Raw genomic sequence first — 20,047 nt, forward strand, 5'->3', positions numbered from 1 at the left:
GTTACTTTTGAGGGGTCCACCATCTTCCCCGTCCTCTAGGCTCACTCTCATATCTCCCCATATCCAATCATTTGCAAAATCTTGTCCTTTCTACTTTCAGAACATCTTTCAGAACATTGAGTCCTAGGGGGTCATAGGAACAGCCTCAATTTTAAGAGGATGATTTATTTTAGATAGAATTCATGGCTGGCCTTCAATTTTTGACAAATACCTGGAAGGGTGGTAGGTTAATGGTCCAGGATTGATATTTAGGAGGGAAGAGGAATTGGATCCTTTGGAGTAGAGCTCTTCTGAAAGTTGCCCAATGGGTGTGTGTTATCTTCAGATTTTGTTTATGCCAGGAGTTTGGGGAAGGCTGAGGAAAGGTGTAAAATTGTTTTAGGATAAAGGAGAATAGTATTTCTCTAGGATAAGAGTGAAAGGCAATAGATGAGAAGTGAATGGGACAGGAAAAGCCCAGTGGTGGGGTAGAGGAAGGTGGATTGAGTGTAAACGTTGACGTTTTGTAGCAGCATAAATTTGGAAACGTTGTTACACTCTTTTGAAAGAGGACCTCTGGGTTTCCTAGCACTTTGGGGTATATTTATAGAATTTAAAGTATATAGAATTAATTATTTGTCCTTAGCTACCTAGAAAATCGATTCCAGATCTAAAATTAAAATTCAGGTAAATTGTACTAAATAAATAAATTGTATTAGCAACTGACTACTTGAATGGCTGAAAGATAAAACAGAAATTTGAAAGCTATAATCTTGTGAAATTGTTATTTTTTAAAATCTTGCTTAGTGACCTATTTGTTACTTAAATATAAACTTCTAAATTTCAGGAACATTTATCATATTTCCACTTTGTTGGGCGGATAATGGGGATGGCTGTATTTCATGGACATTACATTGATGGTGGTTTCACATTGCCTTTTTATAAACAATTGCTTGGAAAGTCAATTAATTTGGATGACATGGAGTTGGTTGATCCAGATCTTCACAACAGCTTAGTCTGGATACTGTATGTATTGACCCTGAATTGTTCACTATGGCAGAAATTTAAGTTCATAAAATTGATACTGGTCATAGGTAGAGATAGATTAGATTTAAAAGAATAAACTAGGAGTTTTGTTACTGCTTTCAACAAAATGTATTAATGAACTGATAGCTTTTAAAAGGAATGATTGAATGAATTAGTCCCACTTTGAAAGAAGTTGTTAGTAAGTTTTGTAAAATATTCTAACACATTCCTATATTTTATGGAATTAATATTTCTCATTCTGTATATTTAAGGACTCCGTAGGTGCCATGATAATAGTTTGTGTTTGTTTTTTTTTTTTAATTTCAGACGGATCCTAGCTGGTGCATAGTTTTATGTATTTGAAATTCCTTTTTATGCAGTATCCAAATCTTTTATCTCTAAGTGCAGAGTAAGGTCACCTTTTTTTAAGCTAATCTAATTTAGTAGACAAGCACCTCTGAAGTATTTCCATTTGAAAAATCCTTTAAGTGTTTGTTTCAGTGTATACTGTATAATCATATTGTTTCATTGGACAATCTAGAAAGTGAAAACAAAATGTTATGTATTTGTGAAGATTAATTTTCTTTATGATTGCTCTGCCTAAGAACTATTTGAGATAATAACAAAATTAGTGGATAACAGGATTAGTTATTTAAATAACTCAAATGATTTATTTATCATAAAAGAGAATTCTGATTCAAGAATACAGTATTATCTCTTCTTTGGTTTTTGTCAGTCTAGGCTGTTTGTGTATCTGTGCTATATGTGTTTCAGATTTTCCAATTATGTGCTTGCTTTTTTTTTCCCCCCTTTCTAGTGAGAATGACATTACAGGTGTCTTGGATCATACCTTTTGTGTTGAACACAATGCTTATGGTGAAATTATACAACATGAACTTAAACCAAATGGCAAAAGCATCTCAGTTACAGAAGACAATAAAAAAGAATACGTCAGGTGAATACTTTTTTGTTCTTCAGGCAGCAGTACTGTCTGATTATTTTTTGAAAACTGCTTATTTAGCATAGATCTAAGCTTTAATATAAAACATTGATCTAAGCTTTAATATAAAAACACGTGCTGTTTCAGTGATGCTAACTAAAGATCATGAATTATGAAATCTGTTAGGGTATAAGTGCGAGAAATATTTTTCAGAATTTTAGAAAATACTGAGTAAGAATTAGAATGTTGAGATACAGTCCTTAATTAATGTGAGTTTGAATCTAATATAATTAAGACTTCACAGAATCACAGAGTTGGAAGGTATCTCAGGGACCAGATAAACCTGAACCTGAAAAATAATCCTCTTCTTACTGTACACAACAAATGGTCATCCATTCATCCATTTTGACTTGTAGACTTCCACCAAAGAGGAACCTACTACCTTCTAAGGCAGCCCATTCCACTTTTGGATAGTTCTAATTTCCTTATATTCAGCCTATTTTAGTCATCACAACTTCCATTTATTGCTCCTAGGACCATATACCCCTGACTATACTGTGACTTCTAAGAGTGTATCATCAGCAAAAGCTCACACAGAGTTGGTACTGGATAAATGTTTGGCAAATTGAATTGAGCAAATTGTATTCTCTCGCTTATATTTGTTTGTCTCTCAAATTGATCTTTGCTTAGTCTAGGACAGAGGTGGGGAACCTTCAGCCTTGAAGTCACATGTGGCCCTCTAGGCCTTTTAACTGAGTCCAGGATTTGTTCTGTGAAGTTTGGATTCAGTCAGAGGGCCGCACTTGAGGACCTGGAGGGCCACATGTGGCCTCAAGGCCACAGGTTCCCCATTCATGGGCTAGGATTTTTAAACAATTGTTTCAATCAACTTAAGCGTTTATTATTCAACTCTTGTGTGCTCGCTACTCTAGTAGGTGCTAGAAATACCCTTGCCCCACTCTCCCCCCTAAAAAAGGTGAAATGGTTCTTGCCCTCAAGTCCAATTAGGGAGCAACAACATATATATATATGTACACACACACACACACACACAAAATGATTTTGGGGTGAAGGTACACTAGCTGCTGGGGGATCAGGGAAGGCTTCATGTAGAAGGTGGTCCTTGAACTGAGCCTTGAAGGAAACTAGGGATTGTGAGATAATGAAGTGAGGAGGAAATTCATTCCAGGCATAAAAGATACTTATGTATTTGAATGTGTATCAGGAACTGTGCTAAGCACAAGGAATACAAAGAAAAGTAAAAAAAACCCAAAAAACCACAGTTTCTGATCTCAAGGATACTGCAACCTAATAATGAAGAATATAAGATATATACAGTATATATAAGAGATTGGGGGTTCTTAATTTTTTTTGTCAGTCTGGTGAAATCTATGGGCCCCTTCTCATAAAAATGTTTTTATGTGTGTAAGATAAAGTACAAAGGAAAGCAATTATATTGAAATATATTTATCAAAATGTTTTAAAAACAAGGTTATGTTACCCAGATTGAGAACCCCTGGTATAGATGGAAGGTAATCCTGGAACCAGGGAAGGGAGAGAGGGAGAAGGGTTTGGTAATGGGGAAAACCTCCTGCAGAAGGTGGAAGGAGGCCAGGGAACCTAGCAGTCAGATGAAGGAGAGCATTCCAGCCCGGGGTGGGGGGGGTGGGAGGCAGCCAGTACTAATGCTCAGAATAAAAGATGCCTATGTGAGAAGAATAGTTAGTAGGACAGTGCAGCTGTATTGTTGAGTGTATGGAAGGGAATATAGTGTAAGAAGATTGGAAAGATAGGAAGAGGGGCCAGGTTGTGAATAACTTTAAATGTCAAGCAGAGGACTTTATATTTGATCCTGTAATAGGAAACAGTGGAGTTTATTGAGTGAGCATTTAAGTGATAAAACTTGTCCTTTACAAAAATCTAGCTGTCTAGAAGATAAATTGGAATCAGGAGAGGGTTGAGGTTGGGAAACCAATTAGGACATCATTGCAATAGTCCAGGCAAGAGATGATGAGAACCTAAACTAAAGTGGTGAGAAAAGCATGGATGCAAGAGATGTAGGGTGAAGGAGAATGAAGAGTCAAAAATAATGCAGAGGTTAAAAATTTGGGAGGCTAGAAGGATGGTGGTACTTAGAAATGAATTTGGAAGAGGGTATAGTGTAGGGAGGAAGAAAATAAGATCTGTTTTGGGCATATTGAATTCCTTCTCATCTCCTTCCACCCTTATGTATTTCACAAATAAGGAAACTGAGACCCAGAGAGGTTAAGTAACTTGCCCAAGGTCACAAAGGAAATAAGTTACGAGTTTGAAAATAATAGAAATTTATCCCTCCTGAAAGATTTGAATAGAATATACATGAGGAAGGTCATGGTTGTAGGAACAGGCATGCTAACCTGATGTGCAAAATTTTGTATAAAAGTTTTTGCTTGGTCAAAACTTTATTTGAAAGGGAGGGCTAAAACAAAGGGAATGATTTTCAGCAACTTTGAATAATACAGTTATTTCTCTGATTTTGACCTAAATATTTCAGGGTTTTGCCAGGTTTAAAGACCTAAGTAGTTTAGAAAAACAAACTGTTGGGATCCAACTGTCTAAGATGTCTGTCTGAACAGAGACAAACAGCACTGGTCACATAGACTTTTTCCAGCAATACCTCAAAATTATATACTACATCAGATGATGATCTAGGAAACCAGTGAAAAACTGTAGGAAGTGATTTCTTCCATATCAGAACTGCCTAAAAAGTCATTCAAAAGCCCATGGACAATAAGAAAGGGGACCTGCCATTGAAGTCAGTGCCTATACTCAGGTAAACAGTGCCTATGCTCAAGAAGCTTCCCTGAGACTAGGCAGAGACACATATCAAGACTCTATCCTGAGGCAATAAACATAGCAGTGCTAGGGTATGTTCAAGAACCTATACCATGGATTTTAGAGGCCATTGGGAGAGGTAGTAACCAGTTTAATGTGCCTGTGGTTGTTGCAAGCACTCAGAGAGGGAAATCCCAGGTCCATGGACTCTGAGTTCTGTCTTGAAACTACATAGAAGTCTCTGGATATGCAGCATTTTGAACCTCAGAGATCCAGGGTATGTTCGTAGAAGAACTCAGGTGACCTAGCAAAGGTAACCATCTGACCCCAAAGAACAGCAGGAAGGTAGAGCCTGGCCCTATCATAAAATCCCAATTTAGAAACTAAGGCTGGAGAGATAAACAAACACAAAATCCAAACCACAATAAAGAAAAAACACATTATGTAGAGACACCCCAAAATCCAACCTCGAAGTGCCATAGCAATTGCAAGCAGAGAATGAAAGAGAAAATGGATTTTCCACAAGTCCTGTGTGAATACCTAGAAGAAATAAAGCAAGAGATTAAAAAATGATTATTTAAAAAAAAAAACTTTAGAAGCAAGAATTTGTAGGAGATTTAGTTTAGAACCAATATTGGTAAACTTTAGCCAAGCAATAGACTCCCTAAAAATTAGAATAGGTCAAGGCTCCATGAATTAGCTAGAAAATATTAGAGTAAAATCAAAAGATTTTAACCTGGAACACAAGTCAAGGAGAGATGATTTAAGTAGACTCCCTGAAAACCGTAATAAAATCTTGTTCAGGAAATCGTAGATGGAAACCATAGGGCAAAGTGAAAATGGAATTACCTCTTGAAAGAAACCCTTGAAGGAAAAGTCTCAGGATTGTCATGGCCAAAATCCATAGCTTAAAGAAAAAAATAGTGTTAACAGCCATAAAAAGAGATGAAGGATCAAGGAACTACAGTTGGGATCACATAGGATCTAGTAGCTTCTGCTAAAAACCAGAGATCTTAGAATATGATATTCCAAAAGACATATAAACCCAAGAATACCTTACTTTGCAAAGCTGAATATAATCATACAGAGTAAAACATGGGCCTTTAATAAGTAGTAGAGGGCTTGCAAGCATTCCTGTTGAAAAATCTAGAGCTGACTTTTTGTGGTGGCAAAGAATTGGAAATTGAAGGGATGTCCATCAGTTAGGGAATGGCTGAACAAGTTGTGGTATATGATTATGATGGAATACTGTTGTGCTATAAGAAATAAAAAGCAGAATGCTCTCAAAAAAACATGGGAAGACTTACATGAACAAATGAGCAAAGTGAAATGAGCAAAACCAGGAGAACACTATATATATAGTAACAGCAATATTGTATGATGATCAATTGTGGATGACTTAGCTGTTCTCAGCATTCTAATATTCAGGACATATCTGAAGGAAATATGATGAAAAATGCTGTCCACATGAAAAGAAAGAACTGATGGAGTGTGATTTCAGATTGAAGCAGTTTTTTCGCTTTCTTTTTCTTGTTTTATTTAAAAAAAATTTTTTTTTTACAATATGGCTAATATGGAAATGTTTTGCATGATTTCACATGTATAATTTATATCGCATTTCTTGCCTTCTGAATAGGTGGGGAAAGTATGAAAAGAAGGGAGACAATTCAGAACTCAAAAATTTATTTGAAAAAAAGAATGTTAAAAATTAAAACAGTTTAAAAGAAAAACAAAAAGAAAAATCTAGAACTGAGTAGGAACTTTGAAATGCAAACAAGAGTCACTAGAAACCTAGAAATGTAAACTTTTTTGAACAGATGCAGGGAGCTATAAGATGATGAAATGCTAACATTCTGTTAGGTGAAGAAACAAGTAGGGTAGCAATGATGATGCTCCCTAAAAAAAGAAAATAAGCGGTCCATTGAAATATTTTTTAAAATGCAGAGAACAGAAGGAAATTCAGAAAGAAATCTAGAGAAGCAGGACAATTTTGAAAGTAACATGTTGGATTTTTTTAAAAAAGCAAGTAGTATGGAAAAGAAATGCAGTTTCTTGTGCAGTCCTCTTTTTGTGTTCTACTTCATATATAGAAGTGCTCATATATTTATGGTGGTTCTGAAGTTCATGATAATTTTTTTTTAAATTGTATGTGTGTGTGTGTATAAATTACTACCTACCAACTTTTGCCCACCAAAATAGAAGCCCTCTCTTGTAAAAAATTGGGTATTATCAAGTAAAATAAATCAATACATTGATGACATCTGAGGCCAAATGTCTCTTTCTACAGTTCTGGTTGGTTCATAAGAATTATTTAATTTGTTGTATTTGTATCTTTAGTACCTAGCACAGAGTAGGTACTTGATAAGTAAATATTTGTTGAGTAACCACCCCTCTGTCAAGAGGTGAGAAGTACATTTTATCATTGATCTTCCGAAGTCTTGATTTGATTAAGTTCTTATTGAAAAAAGAAACTTTAAAATTTGTGGATTATGAGAGGTAAGTAGGTGGTGAAAATCATGTTATAGAAATGGTACAATTGACATTTGGTCACTGAATCACTGGTATCACATTTTGAAGAGGTTTCTAAAACTGCCAAATAACAATCAATTAGAAAAATACGAGCTGCTCGAAACAGTGACTAAATATTTCCTCCCAATTTCTCAGACTCACAAGTGTCAAGTATTTTAAAACAAATAAATCTCATCTATAAGATTTTAAAGAATGAAATTAAATGAAAAGTTATTGCTTTTATTTTAAGGGGGTCTTTGCAATTATTTAGGGTCATTATTGTGGAATACCTTGTAATCCAGCATTTAAGTTTGATGAAAAGTATATTTGCTACCATTTTCTTAAAATATATTAATCATAAAGCAAAGTACTTGCATTTAGGGTATTTAATTTGGATGCAAGACCTACTTGAAATCAAGCAACCTTTTATCTTTAAGTCAGAACTTTTAAAACAGGATAAAAAATTACTTTAGTATGTTTCTTTTGCCAATGAGGGACTTCATTCTCTCTGCATGTTGGCCCTTTTTTTAGCCCTACTCCCTGCCAGCCTCTGCTTTTGTCAGATTATCCAAATACTAACTTCTCTGCTATTTAAAGTCCTTCACAGTTTGGTTTCAACCTATCTTTCCAGCTTTATCTTTTGCTGTCCTTCACACACATTTCAGTCAGGCTGAACTGGCCTTGCTTTTCCACCCACGTAATACCAATGTTCAGTTTCTGTGCCTCAGCAAATTCTCTCTGTGCCTGGAATGTACCCTTTTCCTCTGCTCTTAAAATCCCTAGTTTTCTTTGAATCTCAGTTCAGGTGCTGCCTGCTATCTGAAGCCATTCTTGATTTCTTTGCGCCTGTGCCACCCCCTCTTCCAATTATGCCCTCCCCCCAGCCAGTGATACCTCTCTCAGCCTGAATTTGTCATGTGTGTATTATACTTACACATTTACATTGTTATTTGTTGTCTTCCCTGATAGAATATAAGCTTATTGAGGGCAGGGATTATTTTCGTTTTTATCTAATTTTCATCTATATTTCTCCAGTGTCTAGCACAGTGCCTGGCACATATAGGTGATTGATTTTTATTTTTTTTTTCTTTTATATTTTTTATGTTTTTTTTTGGTAATGGTAATTTTTATTTATTTTTTTGTTTTCAACATTTACTTCCACAAGATTTTGAGTTCCAAATTTTCACCCCATCTTGCCCCTCCCGCCACCCCAAGATGGCATGCATTCTGAATACCCATTCCCCTAGTCTGCCTTCCTTTCCATCTCTCTCCCCCCTTCTCTTATCCCCTTCCCCTTCAATTTTCCTGTAGGGCAGGATGGATTTCTATACCCCATTTCCTATATTTCTTATTTCCCAGTTACATGTGAAAACATTTTTTTAAACAGGTGTTTTTTAAAACTTTGAGTTCCAAATTTTCTCCCTTCCTCCCTTCCCACCCATCCTCATTGATAAGGCAAGCAACTAAATATAGGTTATACATGTGCAGTTATGCAAAACACTTCCATAGTAGACATGCTGTGAAAAACTAACTCTATTTCCCTTAATCCTATCCCACCCCCCCATTTATTCTATTCTTTCTTTTGACTCTGACCCTCCTCAGAAGTATTTGCTTCTGATTACCCCCTTTCCTAGTCTGCCCTCCTCTCTATCATCCCCCTACTCTCTTGTCCCCTTCCCCCCCTATTTTCCTGTAGGGTAAGACAGATTTCCATACCCAATTGAGTGTGTATGTTATTCCCTCCTTAAGTCAAATTCTATGAGAATAAGATTCACTCATTCCCTCTCACCTTCCCCCATTTCCCTTCCACTGTAAGAGCCTTTTCTTTTCTTTTTTTTTTTGTGAGATAATTTACCCCGTTCTACCTCTCTCCCTTTCTCCTTCTCCCAGTATAATCCTCTCTCACCCCTTAATTTTATTCTCCATCTATGACCCCTTCATCTTCATCTTACCCTGTGCCCTCTGTCTGTCTATCTATCTATCTATATCTATGTATACGTACATATAATTTTTTTCCCCTCCAACTACCCTAATATTGACAGAGGTCTCATGAGTTACAAATATCATCTTTCCATGCAAGAATGTAAACAGTTCAACCTTAATAAGTCTCTTACGATTTTCTCTTTCCTGTTTACCTCTTCATGTTCCGCTTTAGTCTTGTATTGGAAAGTCAAATTTTCTATTCAGCTTTGGTCTTTTCATCAAGAATGCTTGAAAGTCCTCTATTTCACTGAATGACCATTTTTTTCCCCTGCAGGATTATACTCAGTTTTGCTGGGTACGTGATTCTTGGTTGTAATCCTATCTCCTTTGCCCTCCGGAATATTGTATTTCATGCCCTGCAGTCCCTTAATGGAGAAGCAGCTAAATCTTGTGTTATCGGTGATTGATTTTTTTAATGCTCATTTTGTTGTACTAGATGTTTGGAAATCTAATATTGCTAAAGTTACAGGTTTTTCCAGTAGTGTTATTGAATATTTGATTGCTTTACTTGGATATTTATGAATCATTAGATCATAAGAGACTTCTGTACTGTTATTACAGGCTTTATGTAAATTGGAGATTTTTACGAGGAATTGAAGCTCAGTTTCTGGCTCTGCAGAAGGGATTTAATGAAGTAATACCGCAGCCTCTGCTGAAGACATTTGATGAAAAAGAACTAGAGGTTAGTGTGCTAATATTATGTTGTGTTATTAATTGTAATTTGTCTGAGACAAAGTAAATAAAGTAAGTGGACTTTTGCTATCTTGGATACAGTTTCTATTTAGTTTCACTGTTGCAGATTGTCTCTGTCTCTCTCATTCCACGGCATGTACCCCCCCCCCCCCCCCCCCCCAATATTGAGATTTTAAATCATGGAAGTTAGAGTTGAAAAGGGATCATAGTGATCCTTTAGGTTTAGGTCAACCCTGCCTTTTTACAAATGTGAACACTCAAGCTTAGGGGAGGGCGAGTCATTCTCCAGAGTCATAGAACTAAAAATTGCAGAACTAGAATTTGAATCTAGATCCTCTGATTTTAGCTCCAGTCTTTCATCTGTTTGCTGCTACTTGTTATTACTGTATGGCCCAAGGTTATTATCCATTGTAGTGAGAATTCAAGAAAACATGAGTAATTTTAAGTGGTCCTTCATTGACCACCTTCCCTCTGAAAAGTGCAATGTTTGAAGGTAAAGGAATAATGGGATTCAAAGGACAGATTTTGTGTATAAACTGAATGGTGATAATGGAGAACTGATAGTAGTGTCTGTGGATATTTGGGAATTTTCTCTTCACTATGGGAAATTTGTATTTGTCACCAAATTGGAACTTTTTCTACCTTTCGTGATTCAGTTTTACATTGAAATGAGTAGTAAATTTAGCTGTGCAATTGCCACTAAGCTAATAAGTACTTGGTAGGGCTTGGGGGTGGGGAGACTGTCTCTTTCTGTGTCTGTACACTGGAATTATTTTTGCTTTTCTTTTTATTCCCATCGTTAGCTTAGCACCTGGCATAAATGATAAACAATTGTTGAATTGTTGATTCCGTACATACTCTACATAATAATTCTCATTTTGATAGCATTTTGAGGTTTACAAAGTGCTTTCCTCAGAGCAGTCCTACGTTGTTTGTGTCTTTGTACTGTACACAACACAGACCAATTTGGTGAGCTTTGCTGTTTCTGTTCAAGTATAACATTCAGTATGAAGTATTGGTTATATCTTACATCCTACACTAAAAGGATCTTAATCTGTATTATTTCATTTGTAACCCAGTTGTGTAGCAAGGATCTCTGATTTATCACTTAAAAATGGATGAACTGAGGTGACAGCGTTAAGAGATAGTTATAAAAAAAAAAATAGACTCAAGTTCTTTTTATGAAATTTTTGCCCTTTACCTCTTCCCTTATTCTTTTCCACACCAGATTTTGTTAGATCACATTAATTATTTAAGATTTTTAAGTTTGCTAAGTTGTTTCTCTTCCAGTGAAGGGTGACTATTCTAACATATACTGATCTTGTCACTACCGTATATTTTAGCAAGAGTTTTTCGCAGATTGATTCTTATGTGTTATTTTTAGCTCCCTAAGTAGTTTGTAAACTTCTTGAAACTTTATGGTCCATGTGTGCAAGGATTAACCACATTCCCTAAGAGTGCTTGTCGTTAAGCACTACCTGACTGATTGTAAGTTACCTAATACTGTCTTTTTAGCTTTTAAGCATTTTACTTTGATATTAGGGAAATTTATTGAATATGGAATATCTTAGAATTAAATCAATACACTTATGTTGTAGTTCCATTTTTTTACTATGTTACTTTGCAAGTTGCTTCACCTCTTTTGGCTCAATTTCCCTAAATGCAAAATGAGAAGATTAGATTATTTTTAAGGTGCCTTCCTGCTCTGACCTTGTCTGGTTCATTATAGAGCTTCTAGATGTGTCTCTTTTAGCTTTTCCTATCCATTAAAACAAGTATTGCAAATTTTTCTAATATAGAATATTACTAGAAGTTTTCATTATGACTATTACCTGTCCATTTGTGAACAGCTCATCATCTGTGGGCTAGGGAAGATTGATGTTAGTGACTGGAAAGTAAACACGCGGTTGAAACACTGTACCCCAGACAGCAATATTGTGAAATGGTTCTGGAAAGCTGTGGAATATTTTGATGAAGAAAGGAGAGCACGATTACTTCAGTTTGTGACAGGATCTTCCAGAGTGCCTTTGCAGGGATTTAAAGCTTTACAAGGTGAGGAACCCCTGACAATAACTTGAAAGTGTTTTCATGGATGTGGAAACTTTACAATGAATTAACGGTATGAGTGTGGATTCTCTTCCCTCATATTGTTCTTTGTCAATAATTCAGTAGTTTTCGTTATCACCTTGCTTATCTTTGACTCTTCAAATGTCTTAGTCCCACCCCCAACTTACCTGCAAATTAAAAAGATCAGTCTGTAACCATCAGTGCCATCTACAGTTTTTTACACTGAATGTATGGGGAAAATTATTCTTTGACTTTTAGCTACAACTACTGTCTATAGAGCTTACCATTTTTCTGCTACTTCTTAGATTATGTCATGCAAGAGGAATTCAAACAGAAATAACATTTGTCCTCCGTGTACTTTTCTGGATTGTGTACCTATGCTTAGTTCACGGTGTAAATGAATCTAGATCCATATTTTGCCTTGTGCTGTCTGCTTGCTCATATTAAATAGCATGAATGCAAACATTGACCTAATTCATTAGCTCTCTTTGTAATCATTGCCTTCTTGAATTCCTAACAACTATCTGAATCCAAAATTTATATTATTTTTCTTGGATTGGCTAATTTGTTTACAGGGTTGTGTTGGGACGGGGCGTGTGGTTATATTATAAAAGGTTTATTTTGAATAGAAAATAAAAGTTAGCAGTGGGTTTTCAATTACAAATTTTCTTCAGAAATGTTTTACTAGAAAAGGATGCCTCGATGTATAGTATGTTAAGAATAGATCTTTTTTCCTCCAAAGTTTGTTATCTGTTTTCAAATACCATATTGCTTCCCTTTGACCATTATGAGCTTGTACAGAGTTACAGCATTCTCTTTCTGGAGGACTATGCCTATAATAATTTCATTTTAAGTCTCGTCATTAGTTTAATGTACTTCCTGTGACTTTTTCACTTTGACTTCATTTACAGGTGCTGCAGGCCCAAGACTATTTACAATACACCAGATTGATGCTAGCACTAACAACCTGCCAAAAGCTCATACTTGGTAGGTTACTTTTTTTTCAATTTAATGTAGAAAAACAGAGAATGGAACAGATTTTTTTCCCCTTTAACTTATCACATTTAGACTGAATTGATTGAGAAAGGATTTATGTCTGTTACCAGCAGACAGGCTTTAAATGGCTTGTTTTTTTTCTCACAAGGTTCTAATGTAAATTTCAGTCTTCCTTCCATATTTTCATAGTTAGACTGTATTAAGATAGGACTAAAAGCCAACCCTTTAGCAGGAGAGGAATTTTTAAAAGTCTTGCTTTCATCAGGAGGTTACACTTTACAGTAATTCAGCATCTTCTCAAGATAGGTGCAAAGAAATCATAAATGATCATCCATTGGGTATAATTTCTATTTTGGAGGAGTATTGATTTAATTATCTGTCTGTGATTAGACCTAAACAAAAAATGCATAAGAAACTTAGTCTAGAGTTTAAACTTTGTTAACAAATACATTTAGTAGCAGTGTATAAATTTCATATAATCTTCTTATTTACTTGTTCACAGTTTCAATCGAATAGACATTCCACCCTATGAAAGCTATGAGAAGCTTTATGAGAAGCTGTTAACAGCCATTGAAGAAACATGTGGATTTGCTGTGGAATGACAAACTTTGCCAACTTCTTGGAACTCCATTTATATATGCTTGATTGATAGCACCCCCAATCCCCCCAACCAAGATTCAAGAAATGCTTGAAGTACAGGAACACTTTTTCCTTTTTCTACTTTAGGACATCATAAGGGGGAAGGGTGGTTTTGGAATTTCCTTTCTGAGAAAAAAAAAATGGCCTTTCCCATGGGGCCACTCCGCTGCTATTTAAAATTATTATCTTGAACCTACAGAATGCTGACTTTTCCTATGTTTTCAAAGTATGGCAGTATTCTACCCTTAAAGACTACTATTATTTTTATAAAAGGTAATCTATTTTGTTTACCTATCAGAACTTGCCTTTCTAAAACATCAAGACACAATTTCAGCAGGCGGTACAAGTAACATTTCAGCTTCACTGAACACATACCAAACAGCTACTATACATGCTCTTTTTAAAAAGAAAAATAAAGTTATTTTTGGATTACTCTAATTTTGGATAAATTTGGCTAAAAGAATCATTAACCTTTTAAGCAAGCCACTTACATATTTAATTGCATTTTCTTATAGTAAAGCATTATATTCTGCATTATATATTGAATATAATTGTTCACTAGGTGGGTCTTTTTAAATATTTTTTCAAGCATGAATTTCCTGGAAAACAATTATACTATTTTGGTTTTTATTTATATCACTTGTCAGATTTTTAATGCAACTACTGTTTTAGTAAGTTTATCATTGGACACAATACTTTGTGTTCATGGTGTTCCTGTTTTTTAAAAAACTTTTTAAAAAGACTTTTATAATGATTCACCGTTATCAAGTATTTTGGATTTGCATTTCATCTTAAATGAAAATGCTGCATTTTTTAACTCCTAAAAGCATGTTGGTGGGATATGTTCAGTCTTATTTTTAGATATACTGTTTTTAAGAACCAAAGTTCCTTATGTCAAAGTACATCTAGTTGTTACATATTAGTTGATGTATCAAGAATTCTATCAGGTAAACCATATTTAACCTTTGTTTAGCTGCTCATGATATGGAGGTCTACCCAATTATGACAAAGGGAAAATTAGTTCTAAAGGTAACTTTTAGTTCTACTTTTATATAACATAGTAGGTAAGGTGTGTATATTGAAAGTGAGGTCAAGAAAGCTTAGGTTCCCCAAAATGAAAAAGGTGAGTAAATTTATACATAAATGTAGAAACATACATGAATTTAAATAGGGGGAAATGTACTATAAATTAAGAAGTTAATTTTAAAAGCAAATTGGTAATTCTATTGGCCAGTACTGGGTACTGAAAAATTGGTATATATTGTGAAGCATATAGACTTGGATCTGTGCGGTGTTTGGCATGCTTCTTGAGAACCCTGGTCAGCAGGAAGTAGTGGAAATATTGGTGTAAAGAATTAGAAAAATATGAAGTCATGGTTGGGTTTCTTCCTTTAGTCATCAGAAATATCCACTCATGCATATGAGAAATTGTCAACAATAACAATTTTTGATGAATCAAAATTATGGTTTTTAATTTTTTTTTTTTTGCAAATGAACAGGCTAACTGTATTGTAATATAGTGTCAAAATTTTATTCTGCCAAATTTGACTGCTACTGCAAGCAGTCTAGTTATAGTTACTCATTTCTCAAAGATAAGATCACTGCATGGCCTAATAGTTAATATTTTGTGAAGCAGTATTAATGAGATTTTATTTTTCCACTGTTAATGGACATACTACATTTGAACTTCTTGAGATGTGCACAAACTGCATTTCTTTGCTCTTGATCAACTAATAGTTTTAAGTTTCACAGTATGCATTTCATTAGTGTAGGTCCATTGATCTTCTATATTAGGCACTAGGGTAGTTTTCGTTTGTACACAGTCTTCAGAAAATTTTCCAAAACTAAGGAATGGTTGTGGAAACCAGAACTGTCAGGGATGCAGTACAGTAACAATGAAACATTTCTAGGAATTACTTTAATTTATAATATGGAGCAGGAATATACCAACACTTTTGAGTGCCTTTTTGCCTTTAATAATAAGGACTTCTTGAATAGAGCTTTAAGACAAATCACCCTACAGTACTAGTCAAAGGAATATATACATACTTCTTTGTAATTCACAGGAATATATTGACCCATCAGATTTCAGTTTCAAAATCATGTCAGCTGGTTACTTTCAAATAGGTGCTAAAAACAAAAAAAGAAAAAAAACTTCATGTTTTATTGAACTTTGGACCCCATGAGTAATGTGAATATTTATATCCATGTGTCACTCTTAGCAAGTTTTCCTTTTATCCATTCTTTATTTGCATTAAGCTTCAGAAATGTCATTATGTTTTCATGCTTTTCATTATGAAGCAATGATTATTTTGTAGCTCTCCTATAGTAGAGACAAGTTTCAGAGGATTTTATTTCTTGATGTAAAGAATTTTGTAACAGTGCTGTGTACAGTGTAAATTCAAAAACAAAATTTTTTTGCACATAGTTTCAGTTGCCCTAGATTGATTTATTTTTACCAAATGTTTTTGTTGTTGTTTACTACAGTCCAGAGCACACAAGGCTTCTGTTGAAATCCCTTTTTTATTTGTAAATCATTTTTGTTTTACAACACTAAATCCATTTTGAACATCTGTTGTGTATAAACTGACATTAAATGAAGAGATTTTTGTTTCTTCATCAAAATGTGTGCCTCTTCCATCAATCATGCTTACTTTAGCAGCTATCTCTACTTTAAACTTTAAACTGCATCATAAAGCAATCAGATACCATTTTTAATATTTTAAATACTATATTAGGATGATGACTCTACCAAATGCTAAGAGTTTTGTTTTGTCTCTAGGTGTAATTAGTTTAACTGGTGTAATATTATCCTCTCCTCTAAACTGACTTTTTAAAGGTTTATCATTTCCATTGTATTTATTAAAGAGTGTTTTAGCATTGATATTCTTTGTATTTTCACCCAGCTGTTACATGAGCTTATCAATAACATCTGTATAAATGGTTTAATTTTTTTTTTAAACTCTGTATGTGCCCATGCGGAACTTGAGTAATAAATTGTATGCTGTTTGCACCATCACAGCATCAGTGGTTTAAGAGAACATTGTGAGTTTTCAGTGCATTGAGACTTTTAAAAAAGCTTTATCCTAATTTCATAATTTACCTTTCATGTACACTTCCAAACATATGATCCATAAAGTAAGGGCATGAAAGAGAATACAAATGCTTTTTTATTTGTATGTATCTTAGAATTTTTATGTATTCTGCAAAGTCCTGTCTAATTTAGTTTGGAAGCCAATAACAGTGAATACTGTATTCCATAGATTACATGAAGTTCCAGTTGCCTTATCTTTGAACATATTGGTAGAACCACTCCAAAGGGTCATATTCCCTGGAAATCTGTGTTACAGTGAACTTTGGAGCTAGCTTGTTTTGAATTACTTTATGAAAGATAACCACTTCTGCTGCCTGAGCTAACATAACGCTCTGGACAATTTTAATAGGACAACTTAAAGTAAAACATGTTGAACTTTATTCAGTGTTTGAAGCAGTTGATTATAAGCTTTTTTTAAAAAAAATTAAGTGTTTTAAATATGTGGCCTATTGATTTAGGATTTTACTTCTTTTTAATCAGAAACGTGTGGTTGTAATGATTTTTTTATAATAACAGTAGACATGAAGATCATGTATATAGAAAAGTGATAGACAACGGTAGCCAAGATTTTAAAGTTGGAGTATTTTTCTAGGTAGTAAGGAAACTGCTTAGATCATTTTCAGTAATGTAGATAATAATATATCCATGTCTACCTGTCTTGTATGACTCTTATTTATGTCTTTCCAAAAATTTATCACACATGGTCTACCCAACTTTCTAGAATGCCTTCCTTGCTTTCAGAATGATACTGCATTTGCAACTCTGTGTGACTGAAAGAATCATGGTGTCCTTGACAGGAATAGGGAAGTTTGGAAGTGAGGAGCTTTAATGATGAGTTCTGTTTTAAATTTGTTGAATTTGAGATGCCTATGGGACATCTAATTTTAGATGTCTGAAAGGTATGGTGATAGCTTAGGAAAGACTTGGGGTAGATCTACCTGCATAGATAAATATGGGATTGAATGAGAGAGTGGAACTTGATGAAATCACCAGCAAAAAGAAAAGAGAGTTCTAGATAGAACGTTGGGGGTCTACCCATCGTTAGTGTATAAAATCTGGATGAAGAATCGGCCAAGGAGCCTAAGAAACTGTTCAGACAGGTATCAGGTGTGTCACAAAAACCTCAAAAGGAGACAGTATCCCAAAGGAGGTGACCAACAGTATCAAATACTTTAGACAAGATTCTTTGAACTAGAATGAAAACTGAGAAAAGACCATTAGATTTTGCAATTGAGAGCATTGGTAACTTTGGAGAGAACAGTTTTAGTTGAATGCTGAGGTCAGAAGGTTTAGAAGAGAGTGAGAGAAGAGGAAATAGAGTCACTAGTGTAGACTAAGGAGTTTTAGCAAAAGAAGGGATGGTAGGATGAAGTGAGGGACTTTTTTGGGGGGGAGGTTCTTTTATTTTAATATTTTCTTTTCCCCAATTACATGTAAAAACAATTTTTAACATTTGTTTAAAAAATTTTTTTGAGTTTCAAATTGTCTCCCTCCTCCCCATTTCCCCCTTATTGAGAAGGCAAGCAATTTTATATAGGTTATGCATGTGCAGTTATACAAAACACGTTTCCATTTTAGTCATGTTGTGAAAGAAAACACAGACAAAAGAAAAAAAAAACAAAAGTAAAGAAAAAGTATACTTCAGTCAGCATTCAGACTCCATCAGTTCTTTCTCTGGGTATGGATAGCATTTTTCATCATAAGTCCTTCAGAATTGTCTTAAATAATTGTGTTGCTGAGAATAGCTAAGTCATTCACAATTGATCATATATAATGTTGTTACTATATACAATGTTTTCCTGGTTCTGTTCACTTTATTTTGCATCAGTTCATGTAAGTCTTCCCAGATTTTTCTGAGAGCATCCTGCTCGTTATTCCTCATAGTACAATAGTATTCAATCACAATCATATACAACAACTTCTTCAACCATTCCCCAGTTGATGAACATTCTCAAGTGAGGGACTTTTAAAGATGGAGGAGACATAAGCATGGCTGAAGGCTACAGGGAAGGAAACAGTAGATATGGAGAGACTGAAGGTGACAGAGGGAATGATGGTAGCAATCTGGAGAAGATGGGACAGGATCAGAAGTGGAAGTAGAGGGATTGGCCTTGGCAAGGAAAAGGACCTCCACATCAGAAACTGAAGTGAAAGAGAATTCAGGAAGATGTCTCAGGTGAAAGGGGGAGTAAGGGGAGCCTTTGGTGAAATATGATGGGGGAGGTCTCAGCTAAGAATGTGAGATTTAAGGAAAGATTATTTGGACAGCCTTTATTCAGAGTGAGTTAGTGAATGAATTAGGGAAGAAGTTGATTGTCTTACTGTGGTAAAAACCCACTGGGGATTAGATTATATACATTTATAATATACTAAGTCAATATGGCTATATGATTTCTCTCTCACGAATTATGCATCTTTTCCTGCTTTGTGTTGAAGTCACCACATTTGGACAGCCTTATGACCTTAGTAGAATTTCTGTACTACTTTGTCCCTATCAACTGATGTCGGTGTGCAAGATGCAGTTATTTTCATGATGGTTTTTTTTTTTGCAAATACTTAATCATTAGGATTGCAATATATGATGACCAAATGCTCCATGAAATAGATTTTGGGAGAGGGCATACCTTTTGGGCATTAGGAATAAAAAGCCATTCTGCCAGCTTTCTTTGCCTCTTAAAGGAGTATCTATGAGTTTTCCTTCCATTTAGCTGCAACCCTTGTGTGTATATATGGACAACAATTATTGACTGTACCAGAAGGGTCCCAGCTGTGGTTGTGATGTTCTTGGTGCTGCCCTGTGGCATCTTCAGCACTTTGTAGAAAGAGATCCACAGTGAACTGCAAAGATTTGACATGAACCACCATGTCAAGCACTGTTGAGACTTGATCTTTCCAAAAAAAGTATGTGGGGAGGAAAAAAACTAGGATTGCTGGCTTTTTTTCTTTCCTCTTCAGTACTGCCCATGCCAGGAAGGCCTTTAAGCATTTAAATGGTGGAAGATTCTCTGGAAGACCCTTAGGACCTTGACACCAAGGGTTGATGATAGGACTAATATTTACCAGTGTTTCCCTGATATACTTCCTTTCTCCTTATCCATAACACAAGGAGGCTTAATCTTTTGTAGGCCTCCTTGAGTAGGTAGGTGGCACAGTGGACAGAATGCTGGGCCCGGAATCAAGAAGACCTTAATTCAAATCTGGCCTCAGATATGTATAGCTGTGTGACCCTGGACCAGTCACTCTACCTCAATTTCCTCTGTGAGGATCAAATTAGATGTTAGCAGCTCCTGAAACATGGTAAGAGCTTA

General features: G+C 35.1%; 1 protein-coding gene across 1 annotated transcript in view; it reads left to right on the plus strand.

Moving 5' to 3' along the window:
• The window catches only part of SMURF2 (SMAD specific E3 ubiquitin protein ligase 2), a 168,682-nt gene extending 151,996 nt beyond the window's left edge, over positions 1-16,686 (plus strand). The window contains exons 14-19 of the mRNA XM_027873107.1: positions 827-1,005; positions 1,823-1,960; positions 9,812-9,932; positions 11,794-11,995; positions 12,922-12,997; positions 13,509-16,686. Of these exons, the coding sequence (XP_027728908.1) occupies positions 827-1,005; positions 1,823-1,960; positions 9,812-9,932; positions 11,794-11,995; positions 12,922-12,997; positions 13,509-13,608 (816 nt within the window). The 3' untranslated portion in view covers positions 13,609-16,686. The remainder of the gene's footprint in view (positions 1-826; positions 1,006-1,822; positions 1,961-9,811; positions 9,933-11,793; positions 11,996-12,921; positions 12,998-13,508) is intronic.
• The last annotated feature ends 3,361 nt before the right edge of the window (positions 16,687-20,047 follow it).

Source organism: Vombatus ursinus, unplaced genomic scaffold, assembly GCF_900497805.2.
Source record: "Vombatus ursinus unplaced genomic scaffold, bare-nosed wombat genome assembly UNPS02014801.1, whole genome shotgun sequence".
NCBI lineage: Eukaryota > Metazoa > Chordata > Mammalia > Diprotodontia > Vombatidae > Vombatus > Vombatus ursinus.